Here is a 20,886-nt window from a genome sequence, read left to right as displayed (position 1 = left end):
TGCTGGGCCAGCGAGAAAACTCAGGGCCTGCCTGCTGCTGTGACAGGGAAGAAAGCAATTAGAATGTATTTTGCACTCCTGAAAGATGTAGTGACAGCAGACTTAGATCAATGGCAAGTGGTTTTATAAAACAGAATGTGTGGGAAGTATCATATGAAACGAAGTGAATGAAGGAATGTGTAAAACACAATGTACAGGAATGAAACACAATGTATATCCCTCCAAAAATTTCATTCATCTCTGAAAGAGTTCCTTGTAGTGGATTTGTAATTAATACAAAAGTTTTTTTAAATGCCAAATTAAAGAACGGATAATTTTTTTCTTTAAAGGCATGTCCTTCTGGGCTGTTCTGTGCTCTCAGAACGGACTCACAGCTGCCCTTCTAGCAGGTTTTCAGATGCAATAATTCTCACGGGAGGAGACTGTCCATGTTTGTTCCTCAGTGCAGCTGGTGGGTTCGAACCACATGCCTTTGGGTTGGCAGCACAAACTCTTACCAACAGGCTACCAGAGCTCCATTCCTTTTGATCTGTTGTTGTTGTTATTAGGTGTTGTCCAATCCAGTACGACTCAGAGCAACCTTATGAATAAGAATGTGACCCTATGCCATCCTCACAATCTCCAACACCCTCAAGCTCACTGCTGCTGTCACTGGGTCAATCCACCTGGCTGAGTCTCTGCCTCTTCCTCGTCATCCCTCGACCTCTGCACCAAAACAAGCATGATGTCCCTCTCCAAGAAATAACCTCTCCTAGCAACATTCGCCAAGTATCAGAGATGAAGCTTCATCGTCTTTGACTCCAAGGAGAAGTCTGACTGCGCCTTCTCCAATACTTAGCTGTTAGTTCTTTTGGTATTCCATGGGATCTTCTCCAAGACCACAGTTCAAAGGCATCAGCTCTTCTTCAGTAATTTTAGTCACTGTCCAGCCCTTAGATGCACAGCAAGTAACTGAAAAGACCATGGCCTGAGTCAGGCACACCTTGATCCTCAAACTGACATCATTGCTCTTTAGTAATTTGGAGAGGACCCTGACTACAGACTTTCCCCAGCGTAATAACTCTCCTGATCTCCTGTAAGTACTAACTGCATTGATTGTGGATCCAAATAGGAGGGAGTTGTTGACAGTTTCAGTCTTTTCTCCCTCTGTCGCTATGTTGCCTATGGGTCCAGTGGCTAGGATTTTTGTTTTCTTGATGTTGAGATGCAATCCACATTGAGGACTGTACATCACGGAAAGACAGCACTGTTTCTTCCCTCTAGGCCACCAGAGCTCCTGCTTTTGATCTAGGGGACAGTTTTGAGGAGAGTCTCCTCATCATGTTTAATTCCTTTAACCGTCTTCGTTTACCTCTACTCTGCAGTCTAGCTGAGTGTCACTCTATTCCATTAACATTATGACAGGACCGTCTCACCTTGTAACAGGACCACTTTTTTTTAAATTTCTTTTTTAATTGTTATTAACTTTAATGAAAGTTTAATGAAAGAGACTTTGGATTTCCATTCATTTATTGTTGCACTTTTCATTTCTACAAGGAATTAAGAGGGAAAAAATTAACTGTCTTGAAACCTTAGCTAGAATACTGACTCAGTTTGCACTGAATCACAGCCTTTCTGGTAGTTTAATTGGTGTAAATCATGCTGCCAGTATACAGGCATGCAGTCTGAAGCGACAAGCTGCTCTCGTCAGTTATGAAGGGTCAGCTATGAGTCAATTCTGAATAGAGGGTTGTTGTTGTTGTTATGTGCCATCAAGTTGCCAGTACTCATAGTGACCAAGAGCTCTGAAACCTGCCCTGTCCTAAGTCAGGCTCACTGACTCCAACACATCTATCCCCAGTGGCCTAGTTACAGTATCAGTCCATCTCATCTGGGGTCTCCCTCTCCTGCGCTGTCTCTAAACCTTTCCAAGCATAATGCCCTTCTCCAAGGCTTGGTCCCTTCTGGACACGTGCCCAAAGTATGTAAGATGGAGTTTCAAAATCCTAGCCTCCAACGAGAGATTTGGTTTTACCTTCTCCAAGACAGACCTATTTGTTTTCTTGGTAGTCCATGGTATGTTCAAAGCTCTTCTCCAGCACTACTCAAAGGCATCAATTCTATTATTCTTAGTCATTATTCAGCTCTCTGAATCATAACAAGTAATTGTGAAGACCATGGCCTAGATCAGGTACACCTCAGTCTCTAGACTGACATCATTGATTCTCAGTCCTCAGTATCCTGGATTTCCCCAGTGCAATTCACCTTTTGATTTCCTGACTGCTGGTGGCTAGAGTGTTGACTGTGGATATGAGCAAGCTATTACTGTTAACAACCTCAATATCTCTTTCCATGATGTGCTGAATGAAAGTATTTTCCCTTGAGATGAACCAGGAAAGCCAGCATTCAGTGGAAACAGGCATTAGAAAACCCAAGAACAGATTTTAAATGAATAGCCTAGCTAATTTCAGGTGTTTTCTTGTGGTCTAGGAAGAAGAGGTTGTATCTAATTCCAAAGATATAAGGTTCAAATCCACGAGCTGCACCGCAGGATAAGGGTGAGCAATCTCCTCCCTTGAGATTTACTGCCTCTGAAAACTCACTGGAGGGTTGGAGCGGTTCTATCTCAATGACACACAAAAACAGCGCACGAGCTCTCAGGTGCCATGTGGATAATGCATTCCTCTGTGACCTTCTACACAGCAGCCACGGAAGGGCATGTGCCATGACGACCCAAAGCCGCACCTGGAGGTCCTCTTTAAGCCGCAGGTAGGTGAGGCTCAATCACGCACGCTCATGGCCATTCTGGTAAAATAAACACGCTCTCCACAAAACCTAGAAAGCATTTCCAGTGACGGCCGTCTGGAAAGAACAACTGTCCTTGTGCTTCATTCTCCTCTTTAGCATGGGCCAATCACAGATGACACTCTCCTCCTTTTGTGAATAAGCATATTGATCTTTTCCTTTTGACAGGTTAACTCTTCAGACTGTACCCTCTCATGAGTGAACATGCCATCCTTTCCTCACGTCCAGGACCTTGAAAAGAACGCCATCTTCCTTTGTTAGATGTTGTTGTTGTTGTAGTATTCCACAGAGTCAGAACTGACGCAGAGCTGACCCTCCAGCGGGTTTTCAGAGGCAGTTAATCACACGGGAAGAGACTGTCCACCCCTCTCCACAGAGCAGCTGGTGGCCTCGAACCACATGCCTTCAGGATTGTAGCACAGCTTCTTGCCGAGAGTCACGGCTAAACGTGCCTCAACTTCTCACATCTCTTTTTGCAAAGTATCTCTTTTTTTGGACTGTGTAAAAAAACACAGACTCCTCTTTGGCTCTTCTTACTTCACTCGAGGTGGCTGTTTGCTGTTGCGTTGGAAGCCTGGAGCTGCTAAGCTCTGGGCAGGTTTTCTAAGGCTGTAAGTCACAGGGAAGGAGACTGTTCATCCTTTTATGAAGCAGCTGGTGTTTTCAAACTGTGTGCTTTCAGGACTGAAGTGCAGCTTCTTCCCATAACAGGATGAAGAACCCAAATCTAAAGAGGACATTTTCTTGGGAAAATTTCCTTGGTGACCACTTTTAAGGAGTAGTTTAGCTACACTCCTTTCAGTTGAAGAAGTCCAAATTACCAATCAAGAAGTCCAAATCACCAATTAAATCTGCAGATATTGGGAGAAAAAAACCTCCTTTATTATGCGTACACAGGGTTAGCCACTGACAGGGCTGCCTCACACCCTCAGAAAGGAACATTTAAATCAGAGCCTGCTTTGTTTACAGGATAGCCCCAAACCCTCTGTCAGTGAAGACAGCAGCAATTTCTCTCAACCCCATCTAAACAGCTCTATCTACCTGTGTTCCTCTGTTGTTCACAGAGCTGCTGCAGAAGATCAAAGACTGCTGTTACTCTGTCCTGCCCTGAGCCAGTCTCGCTGTCTTGGACACACTTACTCCCATTACCCCAGTTAACTCCATTACTTCAGTTCCAGAAATGTATCAATCGATCTCATCTGGGGTCTTCCTCTTCTGTGCTGTCCCTCCATCCTTCCAAGCATGCTGGCCTTCTCCAAGGACTAATTCTTCCTGGCCACATGCCCAAAGTACATCAGATGGAGCTTCAAAATCCTTGCCTTCAAGGAACAGTTTAGTCTCACCCTCTCCAGGACAGAACTGTTTGTCCTCTTAGCAGCCCGTGGTATGTGCAAGACTCTTCTCCAGCATCACAACTCAAAGGCATCATTTCTTCTTCTGTCATCCTTAGTTATCATTGTCCAGCTCTCTGATGCACAGCAAGTAAATGTGAAGACCATGGCTTGGATGAGATGCAGTCTCTAAACTGACTACAGCCTTCAATAAGGATTTCATGTCAACTTCAAGAAAACAAGTCTTCACTACTGGGACAACAGGCAACATCATGGGGAAAGACGAAAGTTGTCAGTGATCTCATCTTCCTTGGATCCAAAATGAACATCCTTGGTATCAGTAGTCAGGAAACCTGATGTTGCACTCAGAAACTTTTCTGTCAAGGACCTCTCTAGAGTGCTAAGGAGCAATGACGTCAGTTAAAAGACTAAGGTGTGCCCGGTTCAAGACATGCCTTTACAGTCACTTGCTATGCATCGGATAGCAAGAAATGAGTAATGATGACAAAATAACTGGTGCCCTTGAGTTGTGGTGAAGGAGAAGAGTACTAGTCCATGAATATACCATGGTCTGACAAAAGGACAGTTATGTCTTACAGAAAGTGAAACTAGGGCACTTCTTGGAGACATGGAAGGCAAGACTTATCTCACATATTTCAGGCATGTTCTTTAGGTGGGGCCGTTCCTTGGAGAGGTACATCATGCTTGGAAAGGTGGAGGGTGAGTGAAAGAGAGGAAGGTCGTCAACGAGTGGATTGACATTGTGACTACAGCCATGGGTTCAAGTATGTCACAGATGAGGAGGACAGCACAGGATAGGGCAGGGTTGAGAGTCGCTTTTCACAGGGTGGCTATGGATGGTAGTGAACTTCATGGTACTAACAACAACAACAACAACAACTCATGTAAATAACAAAAGAATACCCCCTGAAGTAGCACCTTTGTTGCATTTCTATTCTGTGTCTACGAATATCTCATATCTTGACCAAAGATATTATCTAAATTCAACCCAAGTCTTGCATTTTGAGCCTTATCGTATCAGCTTATTTTTAATCAAAGTGGTATTAAAATTCATATAAAATAATGGCCTATTTGTGGTGTTGATTATTTTTGGTAATCACAGTATGTACTAATGTGAACACACAAATATTATTTGTCCAATCTCTATCAGATCACAGGTGCTGTCTTTTTCTGGCTGCCTCTTCAAGGTGTAATTAGGAACACTTGTCAACAGGCTGATGTGGGATGTTATTAGAAGTTTTTCCGAGGCGTTAGTAAGTGAAAACTTAGTCGCAAATATGAAGAAGGCTGTGGGAAAGGCAGGTGGAAACCGTCTCGTGGGGACCAACTCACACTCGATCCTTCAGGGGGTTTCCAGAGACTGTAAATCACACAGGAGAAGGCTGCCCACGTTTAAAGTATCATGAAACACTTTAGTTTGTAGGGGAAACAGCTTAAATTTTCCAGTCTAAAGAGTGGAGAGAAGCTAGCTTAATTATTCTAAGAAGAGAGGACAAAGTATAATTCTGAGCTAGAAGTAGTTTTCCTTTTTAAGTAAGTGCAGCTATCTTTTACTGTCAAAGCATAGTAGTAGTTTCACATTCACAAGAAAGAATTTATTCCCCCCTTGTTGTGAACTGTTGAATTGGATCCGACTGGCACAGGAGGAAATTGTCCTTCCTTCTCCAGCAGAGTATCTGGTGGATTCAAACTGCGTGCCTACAGGTTGCAGTGCAGCTTCTTGCAACTAGGTCGCCAGAGCTCCCTAATAATATTTTTACTTTGGGAAACTGATATTTCAGTAAAAAATATAAAAATGAAAAAAAATCATTTATTTAAATACTCATATGAACGTTTTTGTAACAGTTAATACTTTGTTACATACACACACCCCCATCCACCCACCCACCCTTGTCTCTTCCTCTCAACCAAAACATAAAAAACATTCTTTAAGAATATATTCAAAAGCAGATCCTTGTACAGTTTATGAGCATGATGTTTGGGTGTACACGCTTTTGTGTGACAAGTGCTCTCTTAAACCTTGCTATGACTTTGGCCAATTACCCGCCTGACATGAAAACAAACAAACAAACAAAAATCGAAACTCAAAAGCCTCGTTGGGAGGATACTGCCAATCTAGTTATGTACTAGAAAATTTCTTAATTTACCTCCCTGGTCAGACTAACACTTGTTACATGAAAGTACTGCTATCATTGCTGGGTGCCCTTGAAGTTGGCTTCCACTGACAGTGACCTTTTGTGTATGAGATCATAATCCTGCCAATCTACTTGTCCTTAAACACAATCTTTTCTTGTCCCTAAACCCATTGTTGAAGTCAATTCATCTTTCCCTCTTTTTTTCTGATCTTCTAGTTTTAGAAGTACGACGTCCTTCTTGAGGGATTGACACCTGCTGACCTCAACTTCCCCAGAAAAAAAAAGTCTCACTGACCTTGCTTCTCAGGAGCACCCAGATGGTACTTCTTCCAAGACAGATTTGTTAATTCTCTATCAGTTCATGGTATATTCAGTATTGTTTGCCAACACTACAATCCAGTGACATCAATTTCTTCAGTCTAATTCATTTTCCAACTTTCATATGCAATTGAAAATATCATCATCTTAGTCAGGTGCACCTTAGTCCTCAAAGTGGCAATCTTGCTCTTAGAACTTTAAAGAGGTCTATAGCAGCAGAATTGCCCAATGTAATGTATCATTTGCTCTCTTTTTTTGATCAATGTATCATTTGACTGCTACTTCCATTGATGGAAGTTGATTATGGATCCAAGTAAAAGGCAATAGCTGATGACTTTAATCTTTTCTTCCCTTATCATAGCACTTGTTAGTGCAGTTGTGAGGATATGGGGTTGTTCTTCTGCTGAGGCATCGTCTATACTGAAGGCTCAATGGGGCTTCAAGTCCTCACCTTTTCTACCCACTTCTTTGCACTTTTTAGAAGCAAGGTCTCACATCTGCATATCACAGATTTTTGACTAGTCTTCCTCTAATCTTCAAGCACATTGTTCTTCACAATCCAGATTCTCAGATTTGCTCAGCACACAGACAGGACAGGTACGGCGAGAGGACGAAACCTTGACAGATACCTTTCTTGATTTTAACATGCAGTATCACCTTGTTCTGTTCAAATAACTATTTCTAGGTCCATGTACAGGTTCCATATGAGCACAATTAAATGTTCTGGAATCTCTATTCTTCTCAAATGTTACCTATAATTAATTATGATCAACAAAGTGAAATACATTTTCAGAGACAATTAAACAGAAACAAGCACCTTTTGGTGGTCTTTGCTCTCAGCCAAGATCTGTTTGACAACAGCAAGGATAGCTCTTGTTCCAAAGGCAAGTTACTAAAAATTTTTTCTTAAACAAGAGAATTTAAAGGATTAGGAGAAAAGTCATATTACTATCACCTTCTGTGTTCAAGTTTGTTTTAATGTCTCAATTATATTTTAAAGGGACCAAACTGGATATGAGAAGATTTATTACAAGTGTAGATTAGGATAGAACAACTCAAAGAACCCAACTGACAGACCCACACTTACAGAAAAGGCATCAGCCCCAGCATTAAAACACTGGCCAACAAGTATCCAATATTTATAGCTTCAAGTTAAAAGGAACTCTTTAAGATACATGTCTCTTTGCTATCAAGTCAAAGCTATCTCAGAGCCCTCCAAATGAGTTTCCAAGTCAATCACACAGAAGGAGATTGTCTATCTTGCCCCTCAGACTCATGGATAGATTAAACTTGTCAGAGAGGCTCAGCAACTGGGTTAGCAACCCAATTATCTACTGGGTAAACCACTAGTTATGTACCGTCAAGTCGGAACCAACCCAGAGCTGACCTTCCAGCAGGTTTTCAGGGCAATTAATTGCACAGGAGGAGATGGCCTGTCTTTTTTCCACAAAGCAGCTGGTGGTGGGTTCGAATTATGTGCCTTCAGGATTGCAGTGCAGCTTCTTGCCACTAGGCCATGAGAGCCCCCTAGTGTACCACTTGGGCTCCCCTAGATACATGTATTTTATTTAAAAAAAAATAATTGCCTTAACTGACACTTCTCGGAAAATGGTCAGGAATACAGCTTCCCCTTCCACAAGCTAAGAAGCTGCTTAACACAGTCTACGGCCCCGTATTTCTAAGCTCTTAAACTGTATCCCAGTATTAAAAGACTCACTGTTGTTGAGCCAAAACTGATTCAGCACTGACCTTCCCCTGGGTTTGTCAAGCGGTCAGTCAGAGGAGACTGCTAACTTCCTCCTCCAGATACACTGGTGGACTGGAACCACGAGGTGACATTTGGGGGGTTGGTGGTCCAATTCCCTCCACCACCTGAGCTCCCTACTTGTACATTGTTACTCTGCGCAGGTCAGTCAGCCTCGTAGCTGATCCCCTCGCAGGTTTTCAGAAGCTGTACATCGCACAGGAAGAGACTGCTCACATTTGTCCAACAGAGTAGCTGGTGGATTTGAACTACGGGCCTTTGGTTGACAGCGCAGCTCCTTAGATAGGGCACCGCCAGAAGGAAATAGATCAGCTGTTTTCTGTGGACTGACTCCCCTCCTAACCCACGTGCTTTAGAGAAGAACTGTGCTCTGTATGATTCTCAGTGGCTGATTTTTCAATAGCTCAGTAACAGGCCTTTTTGAAGAGACATCTGTCTGGTTTCAAGCACCCCTGGGTGAGCAGCTGAGCTCACTAGCTGGTGGTACCCACTACTTCCCGCCCGCTCAGGAGTGGTACTGCTAATTGAGTCACAGCCAGCATTTCAGATACACTGGGAGATCTTTACAATTCTCGGCTGACCTGACTTGTTAATGCTTCCATTATTTTGACCCTAGTGTGGATCGTGCATAAATTCTTCCGCTTTGAAAACAACAGTAGTTGTAGTCTTCCACAAGATTAAAAAATAAACGTCAGTCACAGAGAAAAATGTTGCCAACACTGATGGTGGCAAACCTTATGACCGAGATGAATATAATTATCTTAAGTTTTGAAATCAGGAGGCGAACAAGGTTATCCATATACAAATATGTTGAGTAAATTATCTTTAATACTTTCTTCCAGTGTCAACAAAAAGGACATGCTATAATAATTATGAAGTGTCTAGTTTGGACAGAGATGTAAATTTGATTAATAAGTTATAAAATGCTAAGGGATAGTTCACAGAAGCTGAAATACTGAGTTTCTTTAACATGAGCAGTTTAATAAGCAGAAGTTTGAACCGAAAACCCAGCACTGACTTCTTTTCTAGTCCTTACTTGTCTGGCTAACAGCTGTTAAATCGGTTTCAATTTTCCAATGTAAAAAATAAATTATATTTTCAACTATATATTCCGCTCCACACATATATACTATTTCTTTTTAATTGCTGAGGAGGTTTCTGAGGATAGTGTATTAAGGAAACTGGGCAATTAAATTAGGCTGTTGTTAGGTGCCATCCAGTACAAACAGAAAAGAGTAAAAACACTTCCCCATCCTGCACCGTCCTCGTTTCTGCCACACTTAAACCCTCTGTTGCAGTCACTGTGTGAGTTCATCTCTTTGAGAGTCTTCCTCTGTTACACAGACCCTCCCTCCACCTTTCCAAGCATGATGTCTTCTCCCAAGGCCTGGCACCACCTAACAACATGTCTAAAGGATGTGACAGGGGGTTTCACCATCCTTGCCTCCGAAGAGCACCATGGTTTCACTTCCTCTGACATGGATTTGTTTGTTCTTTTGGAAATTAATACTCTTCTCCAACACCACCATTCCAAGGGCAGTGACTCTTCCTTGGTTTTCCTTATCCACTGTCTGACCTTCAGATGCATTCAATTGTTGTTAGGAGTCACCTGACACTCATAGAGACCCTACGTACAACAGCTCTGAACCCACTGTATCCTGAACCAACTTTACTGTCTCCGATACATCTACCCCCCATTACTCCAGTCACTGGAACAATTCATCTCATTAAGGGTCCTCCTCTCCTGAGCTGTCCCTCCACCCTCTCAAGCATTATTGTCCCTCTCCAAGGACTGGTTTCTCTCTGCAACATGGTCATGTCAGTTGGAGTTTCAGAATCCTTGCCTTCAAGGAGCAGCCTGATTTCACCCTCTCTAGGACACACCTGTTTGTTCTCTTAGCAGTCCAAAAGTATACTCAATACTCTTCTCCAGCACCACAGCTCAAAGGCATCAATTCTCCTTCTATCACCCCTAGTCACTGTCCAGCTCTCAGATGCATAGTACAAAACTGCGAAGACCACGGCTTGGATCAGGTACACCTTAGTCTCTAGCCAGACATCATTGCTCTTCAGTACTCTGGAGAGGTCTCTGACAGCAGACTTTCCCAATGCAATTTGTCTTTTGATTTCCTAGCTGCTGATACCAAGAGTGTTGATTGTGTAGCCAATCAAAATGAAGCTATTAACAATCTCAAATCTCTTCACCGTCCATCATGAAGCTGCTAATTGGCCCAGAGGTGAGAATCTTTATTTTCTTGATGTGAATACAGAGCAAATGAAAAAACAAAGAAACAAACAAAAAAACCCTTTGTCTTTAGACTGATGTCACAGCTCTTGAACACTTTAAAAAGGTCCCTGACAGTAGATTTACTCAATGTCTTTTGAGTTCCTAATTGTTGCTACCATAGGTGCTGATTATAGATTCAAAAGAAAAGAAAGTGGTGATAATTTCACGTAAATCATAATTACATGGTAAATTATTACCATAGTCACGGGAGTGGGGAGGAGTAAAGGCTATCTCTCCACTGCCGTCAAAGAATTTAATTTTTAGATTAAGACAAGTTAGAAGAAGTAGAAGAGGGTAGGAAATGAGTAGTGGATGAGGAAAGGAAATGTCCGCAGGCATAAGGAAAGCAGAGTTTCACAGAAGTGAACAGTCACAGAGGGCAAACACAGGTATTAAAAGCTACACATAGTTCCTGGATCATACATACAGTTAATTGCTCAGATATTAACCAAAAGATTCATGGATCAAACCCACCCCAAAGGTGTTTTGGAAGAAAGACCTGGCATTATACTTCCAAAGATCACAGCCACTGAAAAATCTATGGATCATGAGTCAGATTCTAATAATCACAAGCTGATTTAGGGATTTTTTTTGTTATTTAAAGAGATTATGTTTTTTATATTTCTCTAGTGCTAAAGAGCAATGAGATCGTTTTAGAGACTAAGGTGCACCTGATCCAGGTCATGGTCTTCTCAATTGTTTGCTATCTATGCCATCTGTGAGCCTAATACTGAACATACCCCAAGTGGCTTTCAATAAGAAAAGCTGCACAACAAGAACACTATAGTTGACGTCTCACGCAGTCCTTACAACAATCCTCTGTCAATACTTTTGTGCTGTTTCTATTTTACACAGGAGGAAAATGAGGCACAGAGAGGTAAATCGAGCATCTAAGTCACACAGCTGGCAAACAGAAGAGCAAGGGCACAAACTCAGGACACTGGGCCCCAAAACACAAATTCTTGCTCTGCTATGCTACGTGCTATGCTTCTACCAATCAGAACAGAAGCCACGGCGTTGAGTTTGGGTTTTGGATGCCAGACTATGTCTCGTAAGAAGACAAGCTGGCAAAATTCAGGGAATGAGCAAAGGGATCAGGAAGCCACATGAAATTTTCCTTTCACAAAATTTCAGGTGGTTAAATACCTGTCTCTGACTGACAAGTCTTTTTCTCTGTGCACGGTCATCGCGGATTGGCTGTTGCTATGGCAAACAATGACTAGCCGACCTTGGTAGCAATCATGCAGGTGAGATCCAGGAGAAGCGGGGAACAAAGACTGCTTCAATCAGCAGGGTTACAGAGACCCTCCAAATGAGGCGTCATGTGAGCAGTGTCACAAAAGAGTTTCAAAGGGCTGCAAAAATCTCTTCTGCCAAAGTGAAGTGGCCTGTCACAACAGCCCACAGCCACCACACAGTGACAAAAGCAGAGGACCTTCTGTGACATGGAGTTATAGAGTGTGCCGCAGAGTCAGAACCAACCCACAGCTGATCCTCCAGCGAGCGAGTTTTCAGAGGCAGCAAATTATGGGGGTGATTGCTCATCTTCTCCTGCAGAGTAGCTGGTGGATTCGAACCATGTGTCTTTGAGATTGCAGCATGGCTTCTTACCCCTTGGCCACCAGAACTCCCTAGGACCTAGAGTATTCCACCCTTCACTCTAAGGCCATAAGGTGCAGAGCTTCCCAAATGCCACTGCCCAGAAGAGTCACCTTGGGTGTCAGCAGACAGACCTCAGTTCTGCTGCTGATAATCTCTGGGTTCAGGAGCAAGTCTTTTCGACTCGGGGTCCACAAATGATGTCACTTATGCATTCGCCTTTCTCACTCATCCTTACCCTAAGTTTTCATCTGTAGGATTGATTACCTGGAAATAAAATGCCCCAAACCACCCGAGGTGTCTGAAAGGGAGATTTAAGGCTCATTTCTGTACATATATTATAGACAGTTAAGGGGGGGACCCTATTAAAAAGTAAAACCACTCTGAAAATACATGGTTTGCAAGGAAAAAAATTGTTGGCCAAACTCTTTTTGAGACTCACCTTCCAGGGTTAATGATATGCTGGATGTAATATTAAAAGATAAAATTTAATGCAACACCCATTGTAACACTTGAATGAGAGAGGAGAATGGATTTCTCACCCATTTAGGCCTGTGCAGGCCAACATGGTAGCTTTTAGTCATATGTGGACATCCAGCTCTTGAAATATGTCCAGTTTAAAGAGAAAATACACAGCAGATTATGATGATTTAGTGTAGCCAAAAGAATAGACCATTTCAATTTTACATAATTTCGTGAATATGACAGTATTTTAGATATGGAAGGTGGAGTAAAATATTTCACTAAGATTGGCTTCACCCATTGCCTTTCTAGTTGATAAATGTGGCTTTTAGAAGCATTTAAATCATAAATTTGGCTCACATTCTATTTTATTGGTCAGTTCTGATCGGGATCATTGCTGTTCAGATGTGGTTCTCCAACCACCACCAGCACGACTCAGAAGATTGTTAAAGGGGAGTTTATTCTCATCCCAGTACAAACCCAAACCTGCTGCTGTCAGGGTGACTTCTATTCTCAGGGAGCCTACAGCAATCCCAGACAGAGTTGAGCTGCCTAAAAGGGTTTCCAAGAATGAACTCTTTACAGGAAGAGGTCGCTACTTTGTTCTTCTTTTGTGGACCAGACAGGAGATTGGAACTGTTGGCCTTCTGGTCAGCAGTCGAGCATTTAACCACTGTGCTATCAGATTTCCCAGTCTTAACTCAGACTGACTGAATCCAGACCTCCATTTAACATTATCTCAGGTGATTCTTCTGCATATGTGAAAAAGATGAGACTAGTTTTTACCTATACCATATCACAAATAGATTTATATTTTTAGTATATAAAAGTAACTAAAAAGTATTGTGCTAAATTTTCTATACACTTTGGCAAAGGAATGGCAATTTAAAAAACCCCTATGTGTAAATGATAAAATTTAAAGTCTATATTAATTATATTAATACTGTAATGTGAATATTGGAGCTCTGGTGGCCCAGCGGCAAGAAGCTGTGCTGCAATCCCCAAAGGCACATGGTTCGAGACCACTAGCTGCTCTGTGGGAGAAGGACAGGGAATCTCCTCTCAAGTGCTTAACTACCTCTGAAAACCTTTTGGAGGGTCAGCTATGGGTCGGTTTTAACTCGATGGTAAAACAATAGCAACAACAATATTTATGCATATAAAGTTACACATGCACCATATGTATAGGTTAGGAATGAAGCTATTAAACTGAGGTCACCTTAGTTACTTCTGGATTTTCGGCCACCATGTAAGTGAAACTGATGTTGACCAGATCTGTGCCACTGCATACGCACACTATCCGCCCTTCCAGGTCGTTTTCCGATTTCCCAACAGCTTCGAGTGCAGCCAAGATTTTGGGGTCCTGTGTGGAGATTTAGAGTGGAGGAAAGACACTTTAGGTACACAGAACGGGGAACCAGCATAAAAAAGAAACCATGGTTTGACATATTGACACACCCACCTGGGGACACCTATTTCCTTTCTATGTAAACTTCCCAGATATATAGCATGATTCTAAAACCTGGAGTCATGTCGTATATGAAACCAACCATTCCTTGACTTGGTTTTAATAAGAAAGATGTGAGCATACTATTGCTTTAGAAAACTAGCAGTGAAGGTATGTCTTGAAATTTTTGGACCTAGTTTTTTTAGGTGCTGCATAGGGTAATGGTTGGCAACTGCCCATGTCCACAAAGATCAAGGAGTCTCCCACCGCGGGGGTCAGTCACTAAGGTTTGGCACAATCAGGACATCAGGATAATTGTGGTCTCCCCACTACCAGCAATCAAGGGCTACTCCCCAAAGTGAGATTACATCTTCCAAGTAACCAGGTTTACAAAGAATATTTTCATCTCCAGAAGCTTTGGCAGCCTCTATTGGAATGAAGACACTGTAAATTTACCCTGATTAGCCAATATAATACAACAGTGTCTCTGTTCTCAGAAAGAAACCACAAAAACACCGCTCAGGACAAAATGTCCACAGACAGTTACACAGAGAATTCTAATATAAAACATAGAAAATGAATATAAAAGATGACAGTTGTTTTTTAAAAAACCAACAAAGTGAGGAATGTAATTTTGTTTTGAACATCTTAAAAAGGATAATAAATGCGGTGCCAGAACATTCTAAAGTGGAATGTCTTTCAATGTCTTGGCATCATGAGACACCCAGCGTCTCATGGCTGACTGACATGCTCTGTCATTTCCTTCTCTTCCCTCCGAGGCGCACTGAGCCTTTCAGGTGAGCCACGGTCTGCAAGCCCAGGTGCACAAATATTGAACTACCCACCCACTAACATTTCCAAATCAGCCACAGGCCAACATGAGTCAGTTTGCTCAAAAACAGGGCCTGGTCAAGTTAACCACTCAGTTAAAGGAACTGTATCTTTGATGCTGATCTCACTCGAGGGTCGTCATTTTCAAAGACTCAAGCATTTTAATACAGTTGAAGATGAAGCTATCCAATTAGCCCAACAGTTCTATGACTCCCAAAGCTTGTCTGTCCCTGGCTAGGCTGTTTCCATTTAGGACATAATAAATACGCGCTTAGAACAACAACAGTCATCTGTCACAGGTACCTTGGGTGTGGCTCCCAACCGAATGCTGTTGATGAGGGAACATTCTAGCACTTGTCCTTCCTGGAGAGAGAGAATGGAACAGAGCAGGTAAGGTTCAATTCTGCCAGACCTGTGGCTGAACAAGGTGCCCAGGGATGTCGTGAGGGCAATGCTGACGACAGGAATGCCCAAGACAGAGTGAAAGGCAGACAACAAGGATCTCCAGTGATTAGAAATCATCAAGACCACTCCCTTTAAATGTTTGCATATATGATGGTTGAGCTTTGGTCAACCCAAAGGTACTCAGCTTGAATCCACCAGCTGCTGTTTCACAGGAGAAAAAGATGTAATCTCCATCCATCTGATTTACTGCTTCTGAAAACCCACTGGAGGGTCAGCTTTGGGTTGATTTCAACTCAACACTAACATAACAGCTATAGTGAATAATTATTTTTTTATTAATTTTAATGAACATTTACAGACATTTTGGATTTCTATTCATTCATTGTTGCACTTTTCTCCCTGCCCACCCCCCACCCTCAGTTTGCTCTTCTCTTTGAAAAGTAAAAGAAAAATTCCTTCATTGGTATACAATCCCCCCTCCCCCCGCCCCAAGCCCCGAGTATACTCCACTGTGAATAATTATTTTTCAAAAGATAGTTTATATAGATATATGTATTCATGGTTATCTATCATTGAATTGTGTGTAAATTAGGATAAAGCTAGCCTTACATGTTTACAATTCGACCTTTCTTAAAAATTCAGCTCACTGACAATATCCTGCTTAAAGAAAAGCTGTTTATCCTTTTTGGTTTTGCCTTTGTGGGTGAAATAAATCATCACTGATTAACATGCACAATTGTGAAAAACAAAATTTAGCTCAAATATGTATCAAATGTTATTATGCCAAGTGCTTAAGTTCTGACATGTAACAAAATACACTAAGATTTCATCTTGGATAACTCTTTCTTAGAAATCTTCCTAACCTCCACTACTAAACCAGAAACACCTGCGGAATGCTCCTGTAATCAACCTCCTATTGCCAGAGTTTTTCCCGCAACATCCAGTGACTTAGAACTTTAAAAAAAATTCCTGATTTAAAATGCATAGTAAAGTGGACTGTGGACTTGGGAGGGGATGGGACCACAATGAAAAAAAAATAAATTTTTTTTCTAAGGAGAAAAATGAACTGGGGGGAAGGAGTAGGTAGGTAGGAAAATATGCAACAATGAGTGGATGGAGAAAAAATTAAATGGAAAGAATATGCTGTAACAAGTATGTATGTTGCATTAAAAAAAAAAAACACAGGGAAAAAAATTCTTCATTTTGCTCTGGAAATGTCTGTCTGGAATCTCCGAGGGCTCGGATGCTGTTCTTGATGCTGGACATCACATTCATAAATCCAGGATGATTTCGGGAAGGAGCACTGGGTTCATGCTCATACTAATTGATTTAGTTTCCTTTTAGGAGAGAATCGGTTTTGCTGAAACTATAGACAGTAGTTAAGAATGACTGGCTGCCTCTGTGACATACCTTGCCTTCACTTCTCCAGGTCAGAAAGAAGCCAAATTCATCCACTTTGAAGAGACAGTTGGGCTCAAACACAAAGGATTCCTGTTATAAAAAAAAAAAAGTTCATTTGCATGACTCACACCATTTTATATCTAATAAAAATTCCATTATCTTCCAGCCTGTAAACAAGGGAAAACGAGAAATCACCCCTTGGCATACTGAATCCAATGACCACATTTCTTATTAAAGTATGGAACGCTTTACTTTGGTGTTTGTATTGACAGACTGATTATTCTCAGCATCTTCCTATTAGGACATACCTCCAAGGTACTAGAGACAGAAAGGTTTCCTAAAATCTGGAAGAAGAATTAAGGATGCTCAGTGTAGCCAAATGGTCTACCTTATTCTAAAAAGAAGTGTTTGTCTTCATCTGTTTTAATGCTGAAAGTCAGGAAATACAATTTCGCTGAGTTTTTATTTGCCTCTATATCCAACCTTATTTGGAGTCCTACAAACCAGGCCTTGAGGAGCACTTTGAGCGACTCAAAATGTACCGTCTCTGACCAACAGCATCAGCACTGCTTGACCGGCTGTAGAAGCTAAGGTCTCAGTTAAGACTCATGATGCAATGGTTGAGCTCGGCTGCTAAGAGGAAGGTAAAAGGATCAAGGAGAAAAAAGGTCCACAGTGGGTAAAAATCTCCACCAATCTGCTCTTGTAGGGCACTCTGATGGCCTCGTGGTAAGAACCTGCACTGTCATCCCAAAAGGCACACAGTTTTGTTTTGTTTTTTTTTTTATTAAATTTTATTAGTTTTAATGAACATTTACAGAGATTTTAGGTTTTCATTCATTCATTGTTGCACTGTTTTCTCCACCCTCCTCCCCAGTTCGTTCTTCTTCCCCCCACAATGTCTGTTTTAATTGTCCAATTGCCACAGTGCTTGTCAAAGCCAGTTCTGATTAATCTCCTTTGTCACTGTGTCCCTTGCCATTCCCTATCACTCCTCCCTGAGAGAGACTTCACCCTGATTCATAAGGAAAGGGAGATGGCGTATTCTCTTAGCTACTTCCTGCTGAAAAGGGACGCTGTGGGTTTCAGGGTGAATGTCTTCTCTAACTACTCTAAAGGGCCCCTTTGGCAGTAGGAAACACATAGACTATTATGGAGATTGATTCACCAGCTGCTCAGTGGAAGAGAAGGATGGGTAACCTCCTCCAGTGCGATTTACAACCTCTGAAGACCCACCAGAGGGTCAGCTATGGGTCGATTCTGACTCAAAGGCACACAACAACAAAAACAACACCAATCTGCTCATGTTAATACTACAGCCTAGGAAATGCTACAGGGAGGTTTTATGCTGCCCTATAGGGTCACTAGGAGCGCTGGTCAACACAAGGGTAGATAAACAACAGGCTCTCAGCCTGACCACAGCCTGGGTAGGGTACAGAAATCGGGGTCTCAACAAGCCCTCCAGGTGATCTGATGTACACTTCAGTTTGAGAAGCACTGTTGTGGATTTTGATACTAGAAACTCTTGTGAAAATGAAGGGAAATAAAATGTGAATCAAGAAGTGAGGCAGATCACAGGCACTACGAGAGCTGCACTGTGCTGGCCACGCCTGGTAGGACTGTCTAGTGAGGGACTAGACTCCTAGTGAGGCCTGTCACTGTGCTTAGGAACACCTGAAATGTTTTCTGTGAGAAGAGGGAAATTCAGGAAATGAACCCAGATGTTCCCACGGTGCCTGTTTGCATTACATTAAGACTGGCACCCACATGTCACCATGTCCACATGTTCTTTTTATGATCCAAAGACCAGGCCTTACAGATAATTCAGCAATAAGGAACCTTTCTGGCAGACAGTGGATCACAGCAGTAAATTAAAGCAAATAAACAGTGATTATGGGATTAAGATACCAAGGACAGTTCACATTTTTAGTTTCACCTGTAAGAATGGTAATTTCCAGGGAAGAATTAACATTCATCAAAGAAAGCCCAATGCCAAGATATAGACCACCATAAAGGGTTAGAAATTAGGGTCCTGGGAAGCATGACAAAAGTCACTCATCACTTTTTTGGGGTGGTTTTCTGACAGATGAAGAATTACTATTCATGTTTCAACGCTGCACCAAGCAGGTACAAGGTTCTAAAGAAAGGACAACAGTAAGAATCAAAATAGAAGGCACCTTTGTCTTTGGTCAAATGGTCCTAGCTTCCCTAGAACTGACACATACATACATATACACACAGAACACCACACAGACAGAGGCACAGAAAGAAAGACACACACACACACACGGAGACAGCGACAAGGAGAGAGAGAGAGAGAGAGACTCAAGGCCAGTGAGAACACCTGTGCTAGCTGTAGTGTAGTAGGTGTACTGTTCAAAATGTATTCCTAGGCCATTGCCCTTGACAATGGATAACCAAGGATATACAAACAGGGTATATTATCTATCCGTGGGGATAGGGATTGGCAAGTTTTGAGCAGGTTCAGTGACAAAAATTGGGGAATCTGACTGTCATCAGATAAGAAGCAGCAGGGAATGAACACAATACCCATTCTTCAGAAACAGATTTTTGTATCAGTCAGATGGGGACTCCAAGAGGGCAGAGCAGTGGAGAACTGGAGAGGTGAGATCATGCTGCCGTGTGATTGCCGCTGCACTGAACCAGGGGCCTTCGCCCAAGTTTACTGGAGGATTGGGGGGGGGGGGGGGGGCAAGCTGACACGTGCTAATGAGCTACTCCAGTGTTTTAAACGTTAATTCCAAATACACACATGGGGGGGGGGGTGAGGGAGGCGGTGTCATAATTGGCAGAGCTAAGAGAGCTTGGTAATGCTGACCTAAGCTGGGAGGATGAAGATCAAAGACCTTTGAGAAAAGCTGAGAAGTGGTCCTGATTGAGGAATTTTATCCTAAATTGTAACCTGTAAATTTCTCTAATAAATCTCTTAACTGTTAAGTATGGTTCTGTGAGCTCTGTGTGGTCATTGCAAGGAATTTTGGACCCAGTAGTAGTGTACTGAGAGTCCAGGAGGGACATTTGGTGCTGGAACTGGTAGAGATAGGTGCAGGGACGTGGGGACATTTCTGACCTGGTGGAAATAGAGCATGTGGGTGTTGCTCATGGCTCTATTGTTCCTTGTGAAGGAAGTGGTCAGATGCAGCCCTCCCTACACTGCCTGAGTGATTTTTTTTTACACTTGCTGACAACCTGAACTGAGACTTCTATCTCCAGAACTGGCAATACATTTTTATTTATTAAAAATAAATTACTTGTATTTTTTTGTTAATGTAGCACTAGCTAACAGACAATTCCTAAGTAATATATGATGGAGAATCCTTGTGCAAATTCCACAAGCAAATGGTGTTTATAGAGCTGAGTCACAGTGAAAGGCTTTCATCCTGATTTAGGTACACTCTAGCACCAAGTAAGGATCTAAGATGGCCCAGGAAAGTGTAAACAAATCCTAAAACCTAAGGCTAGATTAAACTCCTTTTTACTTTAGACTCCATTTTTTTCTTTAGCCATACTTCTATTACTTAAATGCAGCGGGATTTCTGTAAAACTGCCCTTTGCAAATCAGAATAAAGATCAGAAGAGAGTCAAGACGACAATGGATTGTTCTGGGACACTTGCCATCCAAGGGGTCTTGTTTTTGTCTAGCAAAGCATGATTTTATAAATGTGAACCAATCAGACTTTTCATTTTCACATTCCTAAATTTTGTTTTTTAAAGCTTGTGAAAAATTCACTTCCCAAAAGAGCTTAGTTCATTTCATGGACTCTCCCACACTCCATCCCTCCAATTCTAATAATCATATTTACTCCTTCAGTAAAAGTCACTATTTTGATTTGTAACAGAGATTCTAGTTTGTGCTCTGATAAAACATAACACAACCAATAACAATTACTTTCTGAATTACTTGAAGCTGATCTTTCATTCAATTCCTTGACCTCCTTAACCATAATCACTTTATCTTCCTTTTCCATCTCTGTTACCCAGTGTCCAACCTTGTCTTTACCACCTTGGAATCTGAATTCCTGACCTTAGGCTGCCACATCTGTTCCTCTGAGCTCCCAGCTCTAGAGACCCCACCGTCC

At 42.0% G+C, this 20,886-nt stretch overlaps 1 protein-coding gene across 3 annotated transcripts in view; it reads right to left on the bottom strand.

Annotated features, from left to right (window-relative positions):
- Positions 1-20,886, bottom strand: part of PLCB4 (phospholipase C, beta 4) — a 193,243-nt gene that overhangs the window by 133,153 nt on the left and 39,204 nt on the right. For all 3 annotated transcript variants that reach the window (XM_006894242.1, XM_006894241.1, XM_006894243.1), the window contains exons 2-4: positions 16,796-16,876; positions 15,284-15,343; positions 13,922-14,065 (exon numbers count right to left, since the gene is read on the bottom strand). In XM_006894242.1, the coding sequence (XP_006894304.1) occupies positions 13,922-14,065; positions 15,284-15,343; positions 16,796-16,876 (285 nt within the window). The remainder of the gene's footprint in view (positions 1-13,921; positions 14,066-15,283; positions 15,344-16,795; positions 16,877-20,886) is intronic.

The sequence above is a fragment of the Elephantulus edwardii genome, unplaced genomic scaffold, assembly GCF_000299155.1.
Source record: "Elephantulus edwardii isolate Elephantulus edwardi_28Jun2011 unplaced genomic scaffold, EleEdw1.0 scaffold00138, whole genome shotgun sequence".
Taxonomy (NCBI): Eukaryota; Metazoa; Chordata; class Mammalia; order Macroscelidea; family Macroscelididae; genus Elephantulus; species Elephantulus edwardii.
The sequence above is the reverse complement of the archived record's forward strand: the minus strand, read 5'-3'. Positions and strand labels throughout refer to the sequence as shown.